General features: G+C 47.6%; 3 protein-coding genes across 11 annotated transcripts; 2 read left to right on the top strand and 1 right to left on the bottom strand.

The window, feature by feature from the left end:
• Window positions 1–229: 229 nt before the first annotated feature.
• LOC1278254 (casein kinase II subunit beta) lies at window positions 230–6,014 on the top strand. 9 transcript variants are annotated; one of them, XM_061659298.1, is made up of 7 exons: window positions 230–382; window positions 1,458–1,533; window positions 1,721–1,823; window positions 3,404–3,595; window positions 3,690–3,879; window positions 3,998–4,094; window positions 5,165–6,014. In XM_061659298.1, exons 2-7 carry the CDS (start codon window positions 1,462–1,464, stop codon window positions 5,189–5,191), a joined length of 681 nt encoding a protein of 226 aa, XP_061515282.1. In that variant the 5' UTR covers window positions 230–382; window positions 1,458–1,461; the 3' UTR covers window positions 5,192–6,014. The 9 variants fall into 9 exon arrangements, with proteins under 9 accessions (XP_061515282.1, XP_061515280.1, XP_061515279.1 ...); XM_061659303.1 differs by having other exon boundaries at window positions 231–382; window positions 3,998–4,079; window positions 5,160–6,014; XM_061659300.1 differs by having other exon boundaries at window positions 231–382; window positions 3,998–4,079.
• A 3,293-nt stretch (window positions 6,015–9,307) lies between these two features.
• Window positions 9,308–11,618, bottom strand: LOC3291332 (WD repeat-containing protein CG11141). The gene is made up of 2 exons (XM_554779.4): window positions 11,488–11,618; window positions 9,308–11,388 (listed from the first exon to the last, which is right to left on the bottom strand). The coding sequence occupies exon 2, from the start codon at window positions 11,264–11,266 to the stop codon at window positions 9,794–9,796; it is 1,473 nt and encodes a 490-aa protein (XP_554779.4). The 5' UTR covers window positions 11,267–11,388; window positions 11,488–11,618; the 3' UTR covers window positions 9,308–9,793.
• Window positions 11,619–11,774: 156 nt separating this feature from the next.
• LOC1278253 (nucleolar protein 9) lies at window positions 11,775–13,970 on the top strand. Its single transcript, XM_061658400.1, has one exon. The coding sequence runs from the start codon at window positions 11,908–11,910 to the stop codon at window positions 13,873–13,875; it is 1,968 nt and encodes a 655-aa protein (XP_061514384.1). The 5' UTR covers window positions 11,775–11,907; the 3' UTR covers window positions 13,876–13,970.

Consider the following 13,970-nt stretch of genomic DNA (forward strand, 5'->3'; position numbering starts at 1 on the left):
TGCTTGGGTTTTTGTTATTCCCAAGATTGTTTGGGAAACAATTGTGTTAAAGAAAATCTGACTATTTCATATTGCATCTATTGTAGCATTAATTTTGGAATAAATTTGAATTTATGACAATCTAAATGAAACACCTCGTTGCTACAGCACGAACACATTCCCTTCGCGCAAAAACCCAAACCCACCGTTCAACATGCCGTTCAACTTGTGCCGGTGTGTGGTCCGCAGTGCTGCTAAACGCCACCCCTTCAGCTCGCGCACAGTGAACCCGTGCCGTGAAATCATATGCCAAAAGCGCACCGCACGCGTCAAACCGCATGACCCGACAGCTGTAACCACAGTGGCTGAAAAAATTAAGCGTGGCTTGCCAAGGGATTAAAAGGTAAATTTTCGTGCCGATTTTCACCCCGAAACGGTGCAACTGGCCGTCCCGTTTGTTGCCCGTACCGTGCCCCGCCCGCCCGTGTACGATTTGGGCGTGAAAGATTGCGCCCGGGGTCGGAAAAACCGGTCACAAGTGTGTGCAGTGCAGTACGAGCGGCTTTCCTCCGTCATCGTGTCACCGTCATTTTTTCGCTCGTCTGCTGCTGCTCTCCTTGTACCGTGTGCGTGTGTGTGTGTGTGTACGTACGGTGTGTGCGGTGTATGCGTGTGTGTAGGAGCGAGTGTGTTAAAGTCAGAGCTGCACGCGTTTTCGCTGTGCCGCAGCAAATTGGGTATCGAATCGAACTTTCGGTGCGGAAAAGCGGAAGGACACAGCGCGAAACACGAACGTGTACGATCCGGTCGCCTCGCACTCACCCCCTCCCATCCCTCGCTCCCTCAACACCCGGAAGTCGGTGAAATCGCACAGTTGTGAGGAATTGGAAACAGGGTGCCGTGTAAGTTTGATTGTATGCGTGTGTGTGTGTGTGTGGAATTGTGCGTGAATGTGTGTGCGGGAGTTCTGCAAGTCTGGAAACACAAGGGCGCAGCAGCACCCCCCCGTGGGGACGTAGGGCAGGAAAGGGTTGTGTTCTCTTGGCACAGGGGAAAGCGCGGGGGTACGGTATGGATTTTAGCTCGGTGTGTGTGTTTTTTTCATCATTTTTGTTGCTTACCCTAGCAACATTCCGATGCCTGCCATGCCTACTACTCCTAGCCTTCTCGGGGAGGTGGGCGAAGGAAATGGGGGCCTTTTTTCTCCTTTCCTTTCGCTGGTCGAAGAAGGTGTTGCAAGAGCGAAAAGAAAGAGGACCCTACGCAAATGGCGATTTCTTCTTTCGCGAGCGATCAACGGGAGTAGATGCTTCACGTAGTTTCCTCGAGGTCTCGCCGCACATTTAATAATCAATCACGAACCGAAAACTAACAGCACCACCACCGCGACCCGGCGCCGATTTGGAGAGGATTTTTGCGCTGTCTTAGTTTCATTTTCACCTTCAACGTTTTCACCCCATCCGTTTGCTTCATTTCAGGAAAATGAGTAGCTCTGAGGAGGTATCATGGATTTCTTGGTTTTGCGGACTGCGCGGTAATGAATTCTTCTGTGAGGTAAATATAACACACCGTCCCGACCCCTTTTAGCGGTGGGCGGACAAAGCAGGCACCTTTGGCCTCACTGCCTTGCCATTTTGCTGGTTTACAGAAGGCCACTTTCATTCTTGGCACTTTCCCTCTAACTCAATCTTTCGCTTTCTCTCCCTCTTTCTTTCTTTCTCACTCGATCTCGGGTTTTTAGGTGGACGAGGATTACATACAGGACAAATTTAACCTGACCGGACTCAACGAACAGGTACCGAACTACCGCCATGCGCTGGATATGATTCTGGACCTCGAGCCCGGTAAGTATAGAGCATGGTCAAGCCACCCTGTTGCCTTTAATGTGTTGTTTGCTTTTAGGAAGAATCGTTTGATGTAGAGAGAGAGGGAGAGAGGATAAGAGGGACAGATAGGGGCCAGTTTCATTTGCCCATGGGATGGGAGAGTTGGAGGGAACAACCCCACGATCCCTATCAATGATCATTCATTCCCGATACGGGCGAATGATTAGAACGCGCCATTAAGTGTAACCGCTACGATCGTACAGCAAGCGAGTTAGCGATGACTCATGATGATGGTCCTGCCATGTCTATCGCGGCACGATCACGCACACATACAGAGCGAGCGCCGGTTTTGCTCTCATCACTGTGTTTGATGGAGACGTGAATGCAAACGGCCACTGCACCACACACCATCTGCCATTTGTGTTTTTGTTTTGGAATTGGCTTTTCCCGGTCGAGACTGTTGACTTTCTTGCCACATTTCTTCTCCGTGACGACGATGTTTTCATCGATGAGTCTATATTTGCAATGTGGGGGGGGGGGGGGTGGATTATGCAAGACCACCGAGCGCGATCGATGCACAAAAGCACACGCTCTGACACAGCGCGCCCGCTTGCACGGTGGGGCGCAAATTTCTAATCTAATTAAAGCAATTGATGCACAAGTTCATTATCGTCCAGCAGTTTGTGAAACTTCAACTCTGGCAGAGAGGGGGGGGGGGGGGTACGATCGTGGGGTGGACTCAAAGGCCAGATGCATTTCGTCCAGTTTAGTTGATATGTTCGTGGCCAATAGAAATGCGTCTTCGTTCTTTTCGTGTCTAAGGGGATGATGTTATGAAATTCATGTTTGTTGTTAAGGCTTTTCTTGAAGTTGAAGGCTTTAGAATAATGCGAATCGTTCTAATGGGAAATCAAATTTTAAATCAAAAATGTTTGAACTTTGCAATCTTATTCGAATGACTTTAGGAATATGTGCCTTCGAATAAGATTCGAAGATATGTGCCTTCGAATAAGATTAGATGTGCCTTCATATATTCGAAGTAAACTCAAACTTTACCTGTTGAAACATTGTTGTATTGTAAGACATTTATTGCATTTTCTCCTCAACGAAACGGCATGGTTAGTTAGTCGTCATAGTGGCATAGAACATTTCATACTTCCTTCCCTGCCAATTGCTGAAGTAATTTGTTTATTTTGAATTCCAAAGGCAATAGCTGCTCTTATTTATGCCATTGTGTCTACATATTTATTTTAATTTCTTTGAAGCGATGGGTATAAGCTCCTTAATTACAAACTAAACAAAGATTTTACTAAGAATGATTGTTGTGCCTTTTTTCAACATTCAATATATTGAATTAATGTTAAAAGTATAAGAAAAATGTAAATCATTTTTTATTATCTCTCTCTCTCTCTCTCATCTCTCGGTTGTCGCTGATAAAGTACCCAATCAAATAACAATTTAAAATCAATTCAAACCGACTAATCCGTGTTGATAGCTGCACAACAGAAAGTATTTAATTATTTATTTTTCTCGAGCTGCGGAACACAATTCTAACACTCCGTCTGTTTCGTTTTCTTTTCCCCCGTTCTTTTCCGCAGAGGATGAAATTGACGATAATCCCAACCAGTCGGATCTGATCGAGCAGGCGGCGGAGATGCTGTACGGTTTGATACACGCTAGATACATTCTCACCAACCGTGGCATAGCTCAAATGATAGAAAAATATCAAAGTGGAGACTTTGGGCACTGCCCACGCGTTTACTGTGAAAGTCAACCAATGCTTCCGCTAGGTATGTGTGTGTGTGTGTAGTGCCGTCTCTCCGCAATTAACGGAGCAGAGAAATAACAATTACAAAACAAAAACCTCACTTCCATACTACACAGGTCTGTCGGATGTGCCCGGTGAGGCGATGGTAAAGTCCTACTGTCCCAAATGCATCGACGTTTACACACCAAAGTCCTCTAGACATCATCATACCGATGGCGCATACTTCGGAACTGGATTCCCGCACATGCTGTTCATGGTACACCCAGAGTACCGTCCTAAGCGTCCCGCAAATCAATTCATACCACGGTACGTGTGCCTGTCGGGTTGGGGTGCACTGCATACTTGCGCTCCATATTACTGTGTCGCCCGTTTTACTAATACCGTGCTTCGATCGCTCCGATCGCTTTTTCACTTTCGCCCACAGTCTCTACGGTTTTAAGATTCACTCCTTAGCGTATCAAATCCAACTGCAGGCGGCAGCGAACTTTAAGGCACCGCTTCGAGGGGTAAATGGCACCGTGGTGACTTACACAAATCCAAAGTTAAACTAATAACCAATTTTTAATGCAAAACTGTTCTCTCTCTCTCTCTCCGCATTCGTGTATCGTGCTCCTCCTCTGAGTGCGATGGCATCAGTTTTTCTTTTGTCGGGTCGTTTTTTTCCATACCATTGCACAATTTTTCTCCAACCAAAAAGTCCTACTGGAATTCCGCTTGCAAGTTTGCTAACGCAGATTATTAAGACGATCCTATAAGAGAATTCTACTTCTAGTAATTTCATTGAAAATGAATCATTTCGGCATACATTTTGGAGACAATCACGTTTACTCGGATATCTTGTTTATCTGAAAACAATCAAGATACATGCTTGATGATTATACATCAATTGCAATTATTAATTGTTGCAATCTTTTTCATTATTACTTGCGATTTGTTCTATTAATTATATTTTCTTCCTTTTATACATTATCATATCCGCGTTGCTTGTCTTTGTTGATTGAAACCAAAATGTTCAATAAACTGCAAGCACTGAAATATTCACCTAGTATATAGTTTCTTATAATTTTGTTTCCTCATGCTTTCGTTCAATTAAATATTTACGTATCCATGTCCATACAATAGTGCGTGTACAGGCGTTTTCCGTCCCAACCGATTACCGTATTTTTCTAGATAATTCGTCGATCACTGATCGAAGATACAGCTTTGTGTGAGAATTTGTGTGCAAAATTGGTTACTTGAATGGCATGGCCGCTCCGCCAGCCGATTGTTTTTGTTTACTGTGCTAAACGAAATTTCTCTTCTCTTCCCTATGTGTTTTGTGGTATCTAAAAACAACTCCGTGTTTTGTGTGCGTGTGATGCCGCATGACGTATGTGAATAATTGTCCCGTTACAACATCCCACGAATCATCCTCCAAACACGCTCCAAAAACAATACCGACGTCATCTTCATCGTTCCAAAAACGTAATGTATCTGCTGCCAAACGAGACACTAAAACGCATCACTATTCTCAACACAATTACTAACCACACCTGTATTTGTTGGCGTCGTTTTTTTTTTCTTTTTTTTTTTTTGATACCCCACAGTGAAGAGCTCGGCGAAGGGCATCGACAACTGAACCGCAAGCCGCCGAGACTATATCGAAAAGATAGTTTGAGCCAGCCGCCACCCTCTCGATATAGGATCAACCAAGCAACTAAGCAACCATCCCCTTGCTACTAATACCACCATCATCATCCATCCCCTCCCCCTCTTACATCAAGCGGAAAGCGTGTTCGTGTGTGTGTGTGTGCGTGCGTGCGTGCGAGTGTTAGAGATGCAAAAGCGGAAGCCAGATCCCCCAGGGGGGAAGATACAATCGCGGAAAAGTGTTTCGTGAACTGTCCTAGCAGAACACGCATCATATTTAGGATGCTGTATGCGTCGTTCGGTAGAGTTTTGTTGATAGTTTTTTTTTTGTAAAATCACACATTGATTTATTCGCGCATCCATCCATGGATGGAATGTAGCTGTGTGTGTGTTGAATAATGTTTTTTTCCCTGCCGTGTGAGAAGAAAGTGTTTTTGAAAGGCGTGTCATGAAATCATCACACGTGCTTTAGAAACAAATATGAAAACAAACGGATCCACTAGACGCAGTGCATCCCCATCCCCTCTCCTTCTCGCTTTTTCCACACGATATCTCGGCGCGATCGATAGTGAAAAGTGTGTTCTAGGCATCTTGTGCGCGTTGCGCTGGGAACATTCACGATACATAGCAGGCGGCGAACACGTGTTATACGCATGCACACCACTCACACACACACACACATAGAGCGGAAAATCGAGTAACAGCAGCAGCAGAAGCAAAAGTAGTAGCAGATAGAAATACGTAGGGAGAGCGCAAAAGAAAAAAAAGAAAAGAACGGAAACAACAAAAATAAAATAATCCACGTAGAAAAATAGAACGAAGACGCCGAGACGGACGGCGGGCCGGAGGATCTATGGATATGGAAGATGATGAAAGTAATTAATACACACACACACACATACACGCGAGGTACGTTAATGTAAAACAAGCTGTCTTGGAATCATCTCTCAACTCTCTCTCTCTCTCTCACCCTTTCCGCTCCACCCATTTTCTAATTTGCTGACCCCCCATGCGTTTGTTCATGATCGCGGGCAGAAGGAACAAAACAAACCCGCATTTCTTGCCCCATTTTGTGTCTAAACATCAATACTTGCATTGAAAGCGTTAAGCAAGCTCCATCTTCAAAACTAATTTATGGGTAAAAATAGGAAAATTTTAAACAAAACGTAGAGCCGGATGATGAATATCCTGTTATAATTATATTGGTCGAGGATTTGCTTTAAAAAAACGCCGCGTTTTTCAACAGAAAATAGTGCGCCAGGGGAAACCCGAGAATGGATTGAATTGAATTGATTGCGCAAATTCTTGTAAGAATTATAGCATGGTGATTGTATTCCAATTGTACAGAGCAATGAAGCTGTGTTTAGTAAGCGAATCGTATTGTCCTTCTTACAGTTGGAAGTTTTCGGTCACAATCGTGTTAGATTTTCCGGGGTTTTCAATTTTTTTCTTCTTGTTTTCATATTTTCTTTATTTGCACCTTTCGCCGGAATGTTCTTCCCCTTTAACATACATTCGACCACTCTGTTACAATGTCCCGTTTGCAGATGATCACAATGGCGATTCTCGTGGCACGGTGCGTCTATCGTGTTCGTTTGTGCAGTTTTTCTCTATTACCATCGTGTAGTGTTTTGTGGAAAGGAAATAATTGTGCAAAGGAAACGCTTGAAATCTCCTAGATGCAGAGGGTGGTGGGGGGGGGGGGCTAGATTGTGGATTATAAGGATACACATAAAAGAACTGTCCATCGGGCCAGTCGAAGCGGAAGGAAAGGAAAGGGTTCAGCTAAGATGTAAGAGGAACAAGCAAGCAAGGTGGAAGAAGATAGTACCGCAATGAATAAAGCAAAAGAACAATAACCACACACACACACACACACACCCACTCATAAGAAAACCGGGAAAAGAGAAAGAATAAGGCGAAAATACACACACACACAAGGAAGAGGCCAATGGTAGCACGTTTGAAAAGAAATTGGAGCAACGGTCCTCAAGAATCACACACAAATCTCCAATATTTAAGCGGATTATGCAACACAAGAAAAGAAGAAAAAAAACTTCATTAAACAACCATATTAAGACCACCATGCCACCTCTCCCACCCTCTCCTCCATCTTCTATCATCGTATCAACACTTGTGTGTTTCGGGGGATGAAAACGGCTTGTCTGGCAGCGGCGGCGCTAATAAGCCGCCACGGATCCCTGCAACTGTGTGTGTGTGTGTGTGTCTCTGTGTAGGGTTAGGTAATAATATTTTTAATCCATTTTAGTTTATCCTTGATGAGCGCGAGCAGCGCGCGCCACAACACGCAAAACAGCAAGGGGGAAAACTATAGAAGGAAAATACAGGGGAGAAGAAGAAAACGAGGGGAAGAAAAAAGATACTGAAAAACCGCATCTTTTGCACGATAAATATTTATCTGTTTTTGTTATTCATTTTTGCTCGCGCGCGTGCATGGAGGGTCAGGGGTGTTAAAATTAGTTCCATTTAAAAGAAAAGACCCCTCCCTCCTCTTCCACCAGTTTCAATGCCTCATAATCCATCTCCAGCGCAGGCACAGCTGTGTGTTTCAAACACTGATTTGCAACCTTTCCGAGGCACGAGTGGAAGGGTTGGCCGCATCCTCTACTTCTTCTATTACTAATACAACATCTAACTTAGGGCATTTTTTAAAACAACTCTCGCAAAGGAAACATCAATTTCCGTTTTTCTGTCATTTTGGTTCCTTCATTTACACCTCCCCCACTGACACGAATGTCCAATAACTAGGAGAAGAAAACAAACAAATGGCATTTGCAATTTTGTGTGAGAGCAGCAGCAAATGGAAGGCAGAGGAAGGATGGAGCAGGCAGTGTAATTGAGCAGGAAGAGCAACGGCGGAACACGCGGGAGAGGGAATGTGCGCGAAGACACTATTTGGTTCGCCCGCGCTCCCCCCTCTTGGCAAGGGAGGGAAATCATTATTATAATAATAAAGAAACAACAAAACAAAACAAACAATTAAAGGAACTGCATTATTAGCGAACAAACTAAAGCAGCAACAATAAAAAAAAACAACGGAAGAAAGAGAAAGAGTAACAACAAGGAGTGGGTAAACAAAATACAAAGAGAAACAGAAAAACAAACAATTCATACACAAACAACCAAGAAGAAACAGGCAACAGACAGAGCAGCGCAACAAGTAAAACCTCCAAAATTTCTTTCTCACAGTAAAAAACAAACAAACAGCAAACAGCTAAAAATGAGAAAACATTCAATAAAAAGCGAGCACTACTATAAACACACAACAGCCTACTGAGATGACCACGTGGCGTCCGTCGCGCAATACACGTTTTAAACTCCGGTCGCCATGGCGCGATGGCTGGCGATCGATTGTGAACAGTTTTGCCGTCGGGAAGCAGAGTGCCGCTGCATGAAACAAGAAGAAAAGAAAAAGAAAACCAATGCATACAACACACACACACACACACACACACACAATCTGATAAACGGAATATATATAAAAATTATTATATATATAAAAATACATGTAGACGAATCTATTGATTAATAATAATTATTAATTAACAGATCGATCGAACACAAGAACAAAAAGGGGCGAAAATAACATAGCAGCAGCAGCAGTGGAATGTGAATGGGGACGAGTAGTAAGAATTAATTGGCAAGAGAATGAAAGTAGTAGCGAACACTTACACAAGCAGCAGCAGCAGCAGCAGCAGCAGCGCGGAAGCGAAGAAATGCAAATTTAAAAGAAAACCACGTGGCGGCAGCACACCACGGGCCGCATGGGTGTGAGGATAGCGGCGTCGTGTGCGTGTGTGTGTATGTCCTCCTCCTTCGTTGGAGGTAATTGAAATAAAAATTGAAACAAAAAATCGAACCTTGTGATTACATGTGTTTTGTGTGGTGTTGTGTATTAACTTGATCGTATTATTGTGTTTTAAATTTTGTATCATTTTTTATTTTATTTAATTTCTTTTTATGATTTATCATGTCACAGGATTATTTTTTATTATTTTGCAAACACTTCTCAATCCTTTTCACGATTTATTAATTGTTTCTCAATGTGTCGGTAATCAAACGAGTATGGGAAACAACACGAAACTGGCTTACAACACAGTATAACAAAAATATTTTATTCTTCCTTTCGCTGGAATATACAATCACAAGTAGCAATCTGTTCTGTTTCAGCACAGTCGACCGGGTAGGGAAATAAAAAACAACAAACGCGAAATTACGATTTAAAAAAAAAAGCGACTAACAATCACAAAATGCCGTGCCGGTGGTAGCCGAGGTGATCGCGTGCGCGTTATTAAGAGCTTGCAATGTGACGTTGTGTGCACCTAATTCTATTCGTTAAAATTAAAAATAAACAACAGCTAAAAGGCCCTTGGTCAAGAGGAATGTGACTTTAAACGTTTCCATCCGCTCTAGCTTTCTAATAAGCCTTTTTCCTTTCGTGTGTCATGATGAGGCGCCGAAACTAAAGAGAGAGCCAACTCCCCACTAAAAGCACCGATGCGCTTCATTTAGCTTCAGATAAGCGTAATTTCCAAAACACAAAACGTTCTCCCTCCAAGCGCTTCTGCCCTTAGCTGCCGGACGATGGTTCCCCACCGTCCGGTTCGATCTCCTTCGGGATCTGGCCAATCTCCACGATCGGGTTCACCTTCGAGCGGTGCCGGCGCCGACTGCGCCCACTCTTGAACAGTATCGACTCGTCGTACTTCAGCTCGTTCAGCGTGTCGAACAGCTCCAGCTTTCGCATGTGTCCCTCGATGAGTCGCGCATCGTCACCGCCGGCCCCACCGCCGTCCAGCTCGACCCGCTCGTCACCGGGCAGCGAGCTGCCGGGCGACTCACCGTTCCGCACAACCATCTCGGCCGGCGTCTCCTCCTCGCAGCACTCGTCCGCCTGCACGATCTGCGACTCCGCGCTAACGAACAGCTCCAGGTTCTTCAGCACAATCGTCGACTGGCTGCTGTCCGGCAGGGTGCCGATCCGCACCACCGACCGGGCACTCTCCAGTATGAGTATTTCGTTCCGATCGACCGCCACGTCCAGGATGTGGCGGAGCCGGGTCAGCGACCCGACCACCGCCATCCGTTCGAGATCGAGCACGAACAGCGCCCCATTCGCGACCGACACCATCCGCTTGCCCTCGAACGGGTACAGCTTGCCGAAGGTGGTCGGTATGCGGATCGGGTTGCGGCTCGGATTCAGCAGCCCGATCTCGGCGCACGGCGCCCGCATCAGCTCCTTGAAGATGAGCGTCTGCGCCACGTTGCCCCCGTCGTCGGCCAGCCACAGCCGAAAGCCGGACCGCGTCGACACGATCTGCTGCCTGCCGTGCACCGTGGCAAACACCGCCCCGAACGGGGCCAGCATCTTCCGATCCTTCTTGCCGACCTGGGCCACCCGCCACCGCTGGCCACCGTGCCCATCCTCGTCCTGCTCCTCCTCCGGGCTGCAGATGACCGTGCGGAACGAGCTCGACACGAGCAGCTTGCCGCGGTGCAGATCCATCTGCACGATTTCGTACCGCTCGTTGATGATTTCGCGCGACTGGCACGTCTTGGAAGCGTACCCGATCTCCGTCAGCACGACCGCACCGCCCGCGTCGCCGGAGAACAGGCGCATCCCGTTCTTGGACCACACCAGCTCACAGACGGCGGCCCGATGCAGCCCCCGCACCGTGTACCGCTCGATCGGTTTCGCCTTCAGCAGCAGCTCGGCACAGACGTCGGGCGGTGGCGTTTTCGGGATCTGGAATATGTTCACCTGCCCGGCACGGCAACCGGCCGCCACCATGAACTCGACGGTCGAGGCGATCCGCACGCAGGTGAGCTCCTGCGAGCCGCTGTCCGTTGCTAGCCGCTCGATCGCACCGCTCTTCCGGTCGTACCAAAACACCAGCCCCACGTTCGTGCCGAGGGCGATGAACTCCTCCACCAGGTCGACGCACGTGATGGACACGTCGTGAAAGAGCAGACCGCGCTGGACGGAGGACGGGATCCTGTTGACCAGGTCCACCAGCGGGGACCATTCCCGCAGGGTGTTCATCGTGTTCAGCACACCCAACACCAACGGAAGGTTTGCGTCGCTTTGCTTCACTTGTAGACCATTTCTGGTGGCGCTGCTGGGAGCGCTTTCTTAATCTCTTCCTCGACGGGGTGCTGGACTGTCTGGCCAGAAAGGGAGAGTCACGATAAGGAATTATTAATTGAATTTCCGGCCGTCGTTCGATTATTTGGTGCAACAGGGAAAACAAGACTTGCGCGTACTCGGTGTTTTGATGTTTATCTTTCCTAAGGAGCTGACGTTTGGCAAGCCTTGGCCGAATGAAGCGAAAAGTGAGTTTGAAAGAAACACATTGTCAGCTTAGAAATAGTGCTAAAACGTGAAAATACGATTGTGAAATTTTTTTCATTAATATTTAAAACATTATGTTTAACATAAAACACGACAATTTAGACATTTTATAACATTCTGTCGGCAGCAACGAGCGCATTTTGAACCAGCAGAGCAAACCACTGTGAAATGTCAGTTTGAATTTTGACAGCTCTGTTTATGTTTTCCCTACCGCATGTGATTCCGAAGCCGCTTCAAAACATTGCGTGTTTTTCGTTCAGTCCTGCACGTTTTCCACTCCTTGCAGAAAAGTGTACTAATCCTCGTCCCGTTTTAGGCCATCCTCTCCAGTAATGGCCGAACTCAAAAAGGAAGCCGCCGAAGGCTCATCCACCGCACCACCACCGACCGAGCGGGGCAAAAATCACTACAAAAACCGTGCCAAAAAGCAGAAGCGAAACAAGTTCCTGAAGAACGCGAAAAGCTTCGGCAAGCGGGAAAGCTTCGGCCGCGGGGCCGAGCTGGAGCAGACCGAGTACAACTATCTGGTCGCGATACTCGAAACCATGACGAAGGAAAAGGACACCGAGGAGCGGCAGCTGATAGCGAACAATGTGCTCGGTCAGCTGAAGGGCAAGGAGATACGGACCGCCTCGAATCAGGTGGGCAGCCGCATCATGGAGGATCTGCTCGCCTACACCGACGAGGAAACGTTCGCCGGGCTGCTGGAAACGTTCGCGCAAAACTTTCGCGTCTTTTGCTGCGACAAGTTCGCGTCCCACGTGCTGCAGCGCACGCTGTACGTTGCGCTGCTGCGAGCGGTTGCGCCACTGCAGACCGATCAGCAGGGGGAGGAGGATGGAGAGGGGGAAGAACAGAGTGCAAAAAAGCAGAAAGCGGGCGGTGCGGCGGAACGGGGCGATAGAAGCGTTTGGCCGTGCTACGAGTACTGCTTGAAGGAACAGTACGCGGACGAGCATCGGCAAACGTGTCGCCAGTACGTGGAGCGGATGGCCAAGTATTTGATCAACAATCTGGAGGAGTTTGTGTGGGAAGCGACGGCCGGGTACGTGATACGGCAGTGTGTACTGAATCTCGGTGGCATTACCGAGAAGAAGGCGACGAACGACGCGAAACCGTTGACCGTGCCGGAACAGTGGCACAAGCTGCTGCACGAGTTTAACGTACAGCTGATGGCTTGGCCCCAGTTTGCCGACCTGATAGGGATGGAGCAGACCGCAACGATACTGCAGGATTTGCTGCGAGCTCTCGCCAGCACGGACGATGCGTTTCAGCTCGAGCAACTCATTGCCAAACTGTTCAAGGAAGCGTTTTACACGAAAAAGGTAAAAAAGGAGGAAAAGGACAACGGGGAGGCAACGGTCAAGCAGGAAGAAAAATCGGACCTACCGAAAGCGTTCCAGAGCGATAGTTCCATCCGATTGCTCGAGGTTTGCATCGTGGTTGCACCGGCCGCCTTTCTGAAGGATAAACTATTCTCCAAACTGTTCCGCGGTCACGTGAAGCAGCTGGCCCTGTCGAGGGCGTGCAATTTCGCCATACAGAAGCTGATCGATCACACCACCGACAAGGACATGATGGATATGGTTTTTGCCGAGCTCGAGGACAGCATGGAGGATCTGCTGCAGACCGGCCACACCGGCGTGGTGCTAGCGCTGGCCAAAGCCTGCGCCCGGCTCGCCTGCCAGCAGGGAAAGTTTGTGAAAAATCTTCTCGACGCACTGCACTGCGTCGAGGTGGCACCGACCAAAATGATCAACGCCGTCCTGCACCTTCTCCCGGCCAATGTAACGCCCTCGACGGCGCCCAAAATCCACCTGCACGGCTCACTCATTCTGCAGGCCATACTGGACTTTAACAAACCGATCAAGTTCGTCACCGCGCTGCTCGAAATGCCGAACGATCGGCTGGCGGAGATACTGAGCGAACCGGCGGGCTCGTTCGTCGCGAATGCATTCGTGACCGGGCGGTTCGTGGGAGAAAAGTCACGCGAAAAGCTGGTCCGCCATCTCGAGGGCCAGTACGCGCAGCTTACGCTTTCCGTGCATGGGTCGCGCGTGGTCGAGATCATGTACGAGGCGGGCAATCCGGCGCAGCGGGAAAACATTGTGCGCGAGCTGGCCGAACAGTGCGAACGGCTGAACGGCAAACCGTGGAGCGCGAAGGTGAACAAGCGGCTGCTGGTCGATCTGTACAAGCGCAATCCGGCCCGGTGGAAGGTGGCGATCAAGAACGATGCCAAGGTGGAGAAGATGTTCGACAAGCTGGTGGGTGGGAAGAAGCGGAAAGCGGAGAGTTAGGAAGCAAATGCCACTGTTTGCATTCGAAGGAACGAGCGTTACAAGTGTTATTGTAATAAATATAATAAATAATACAATACTAGTATTTGTTGCAG

This window comes from Anopheles gambiae, chromosome 3 (assembly GCF_943734735.2).
Source record: "Anopheles gambiae chromosome 3, idAnoGambNW_F1_1, whole genome shotgun sequence".
Lineage (NCBI taxonomy): Eukaryota > Metazoa > Arthropoda > Insecta > Diptera > Culicidae > Anopheles > Anopheles gambiae.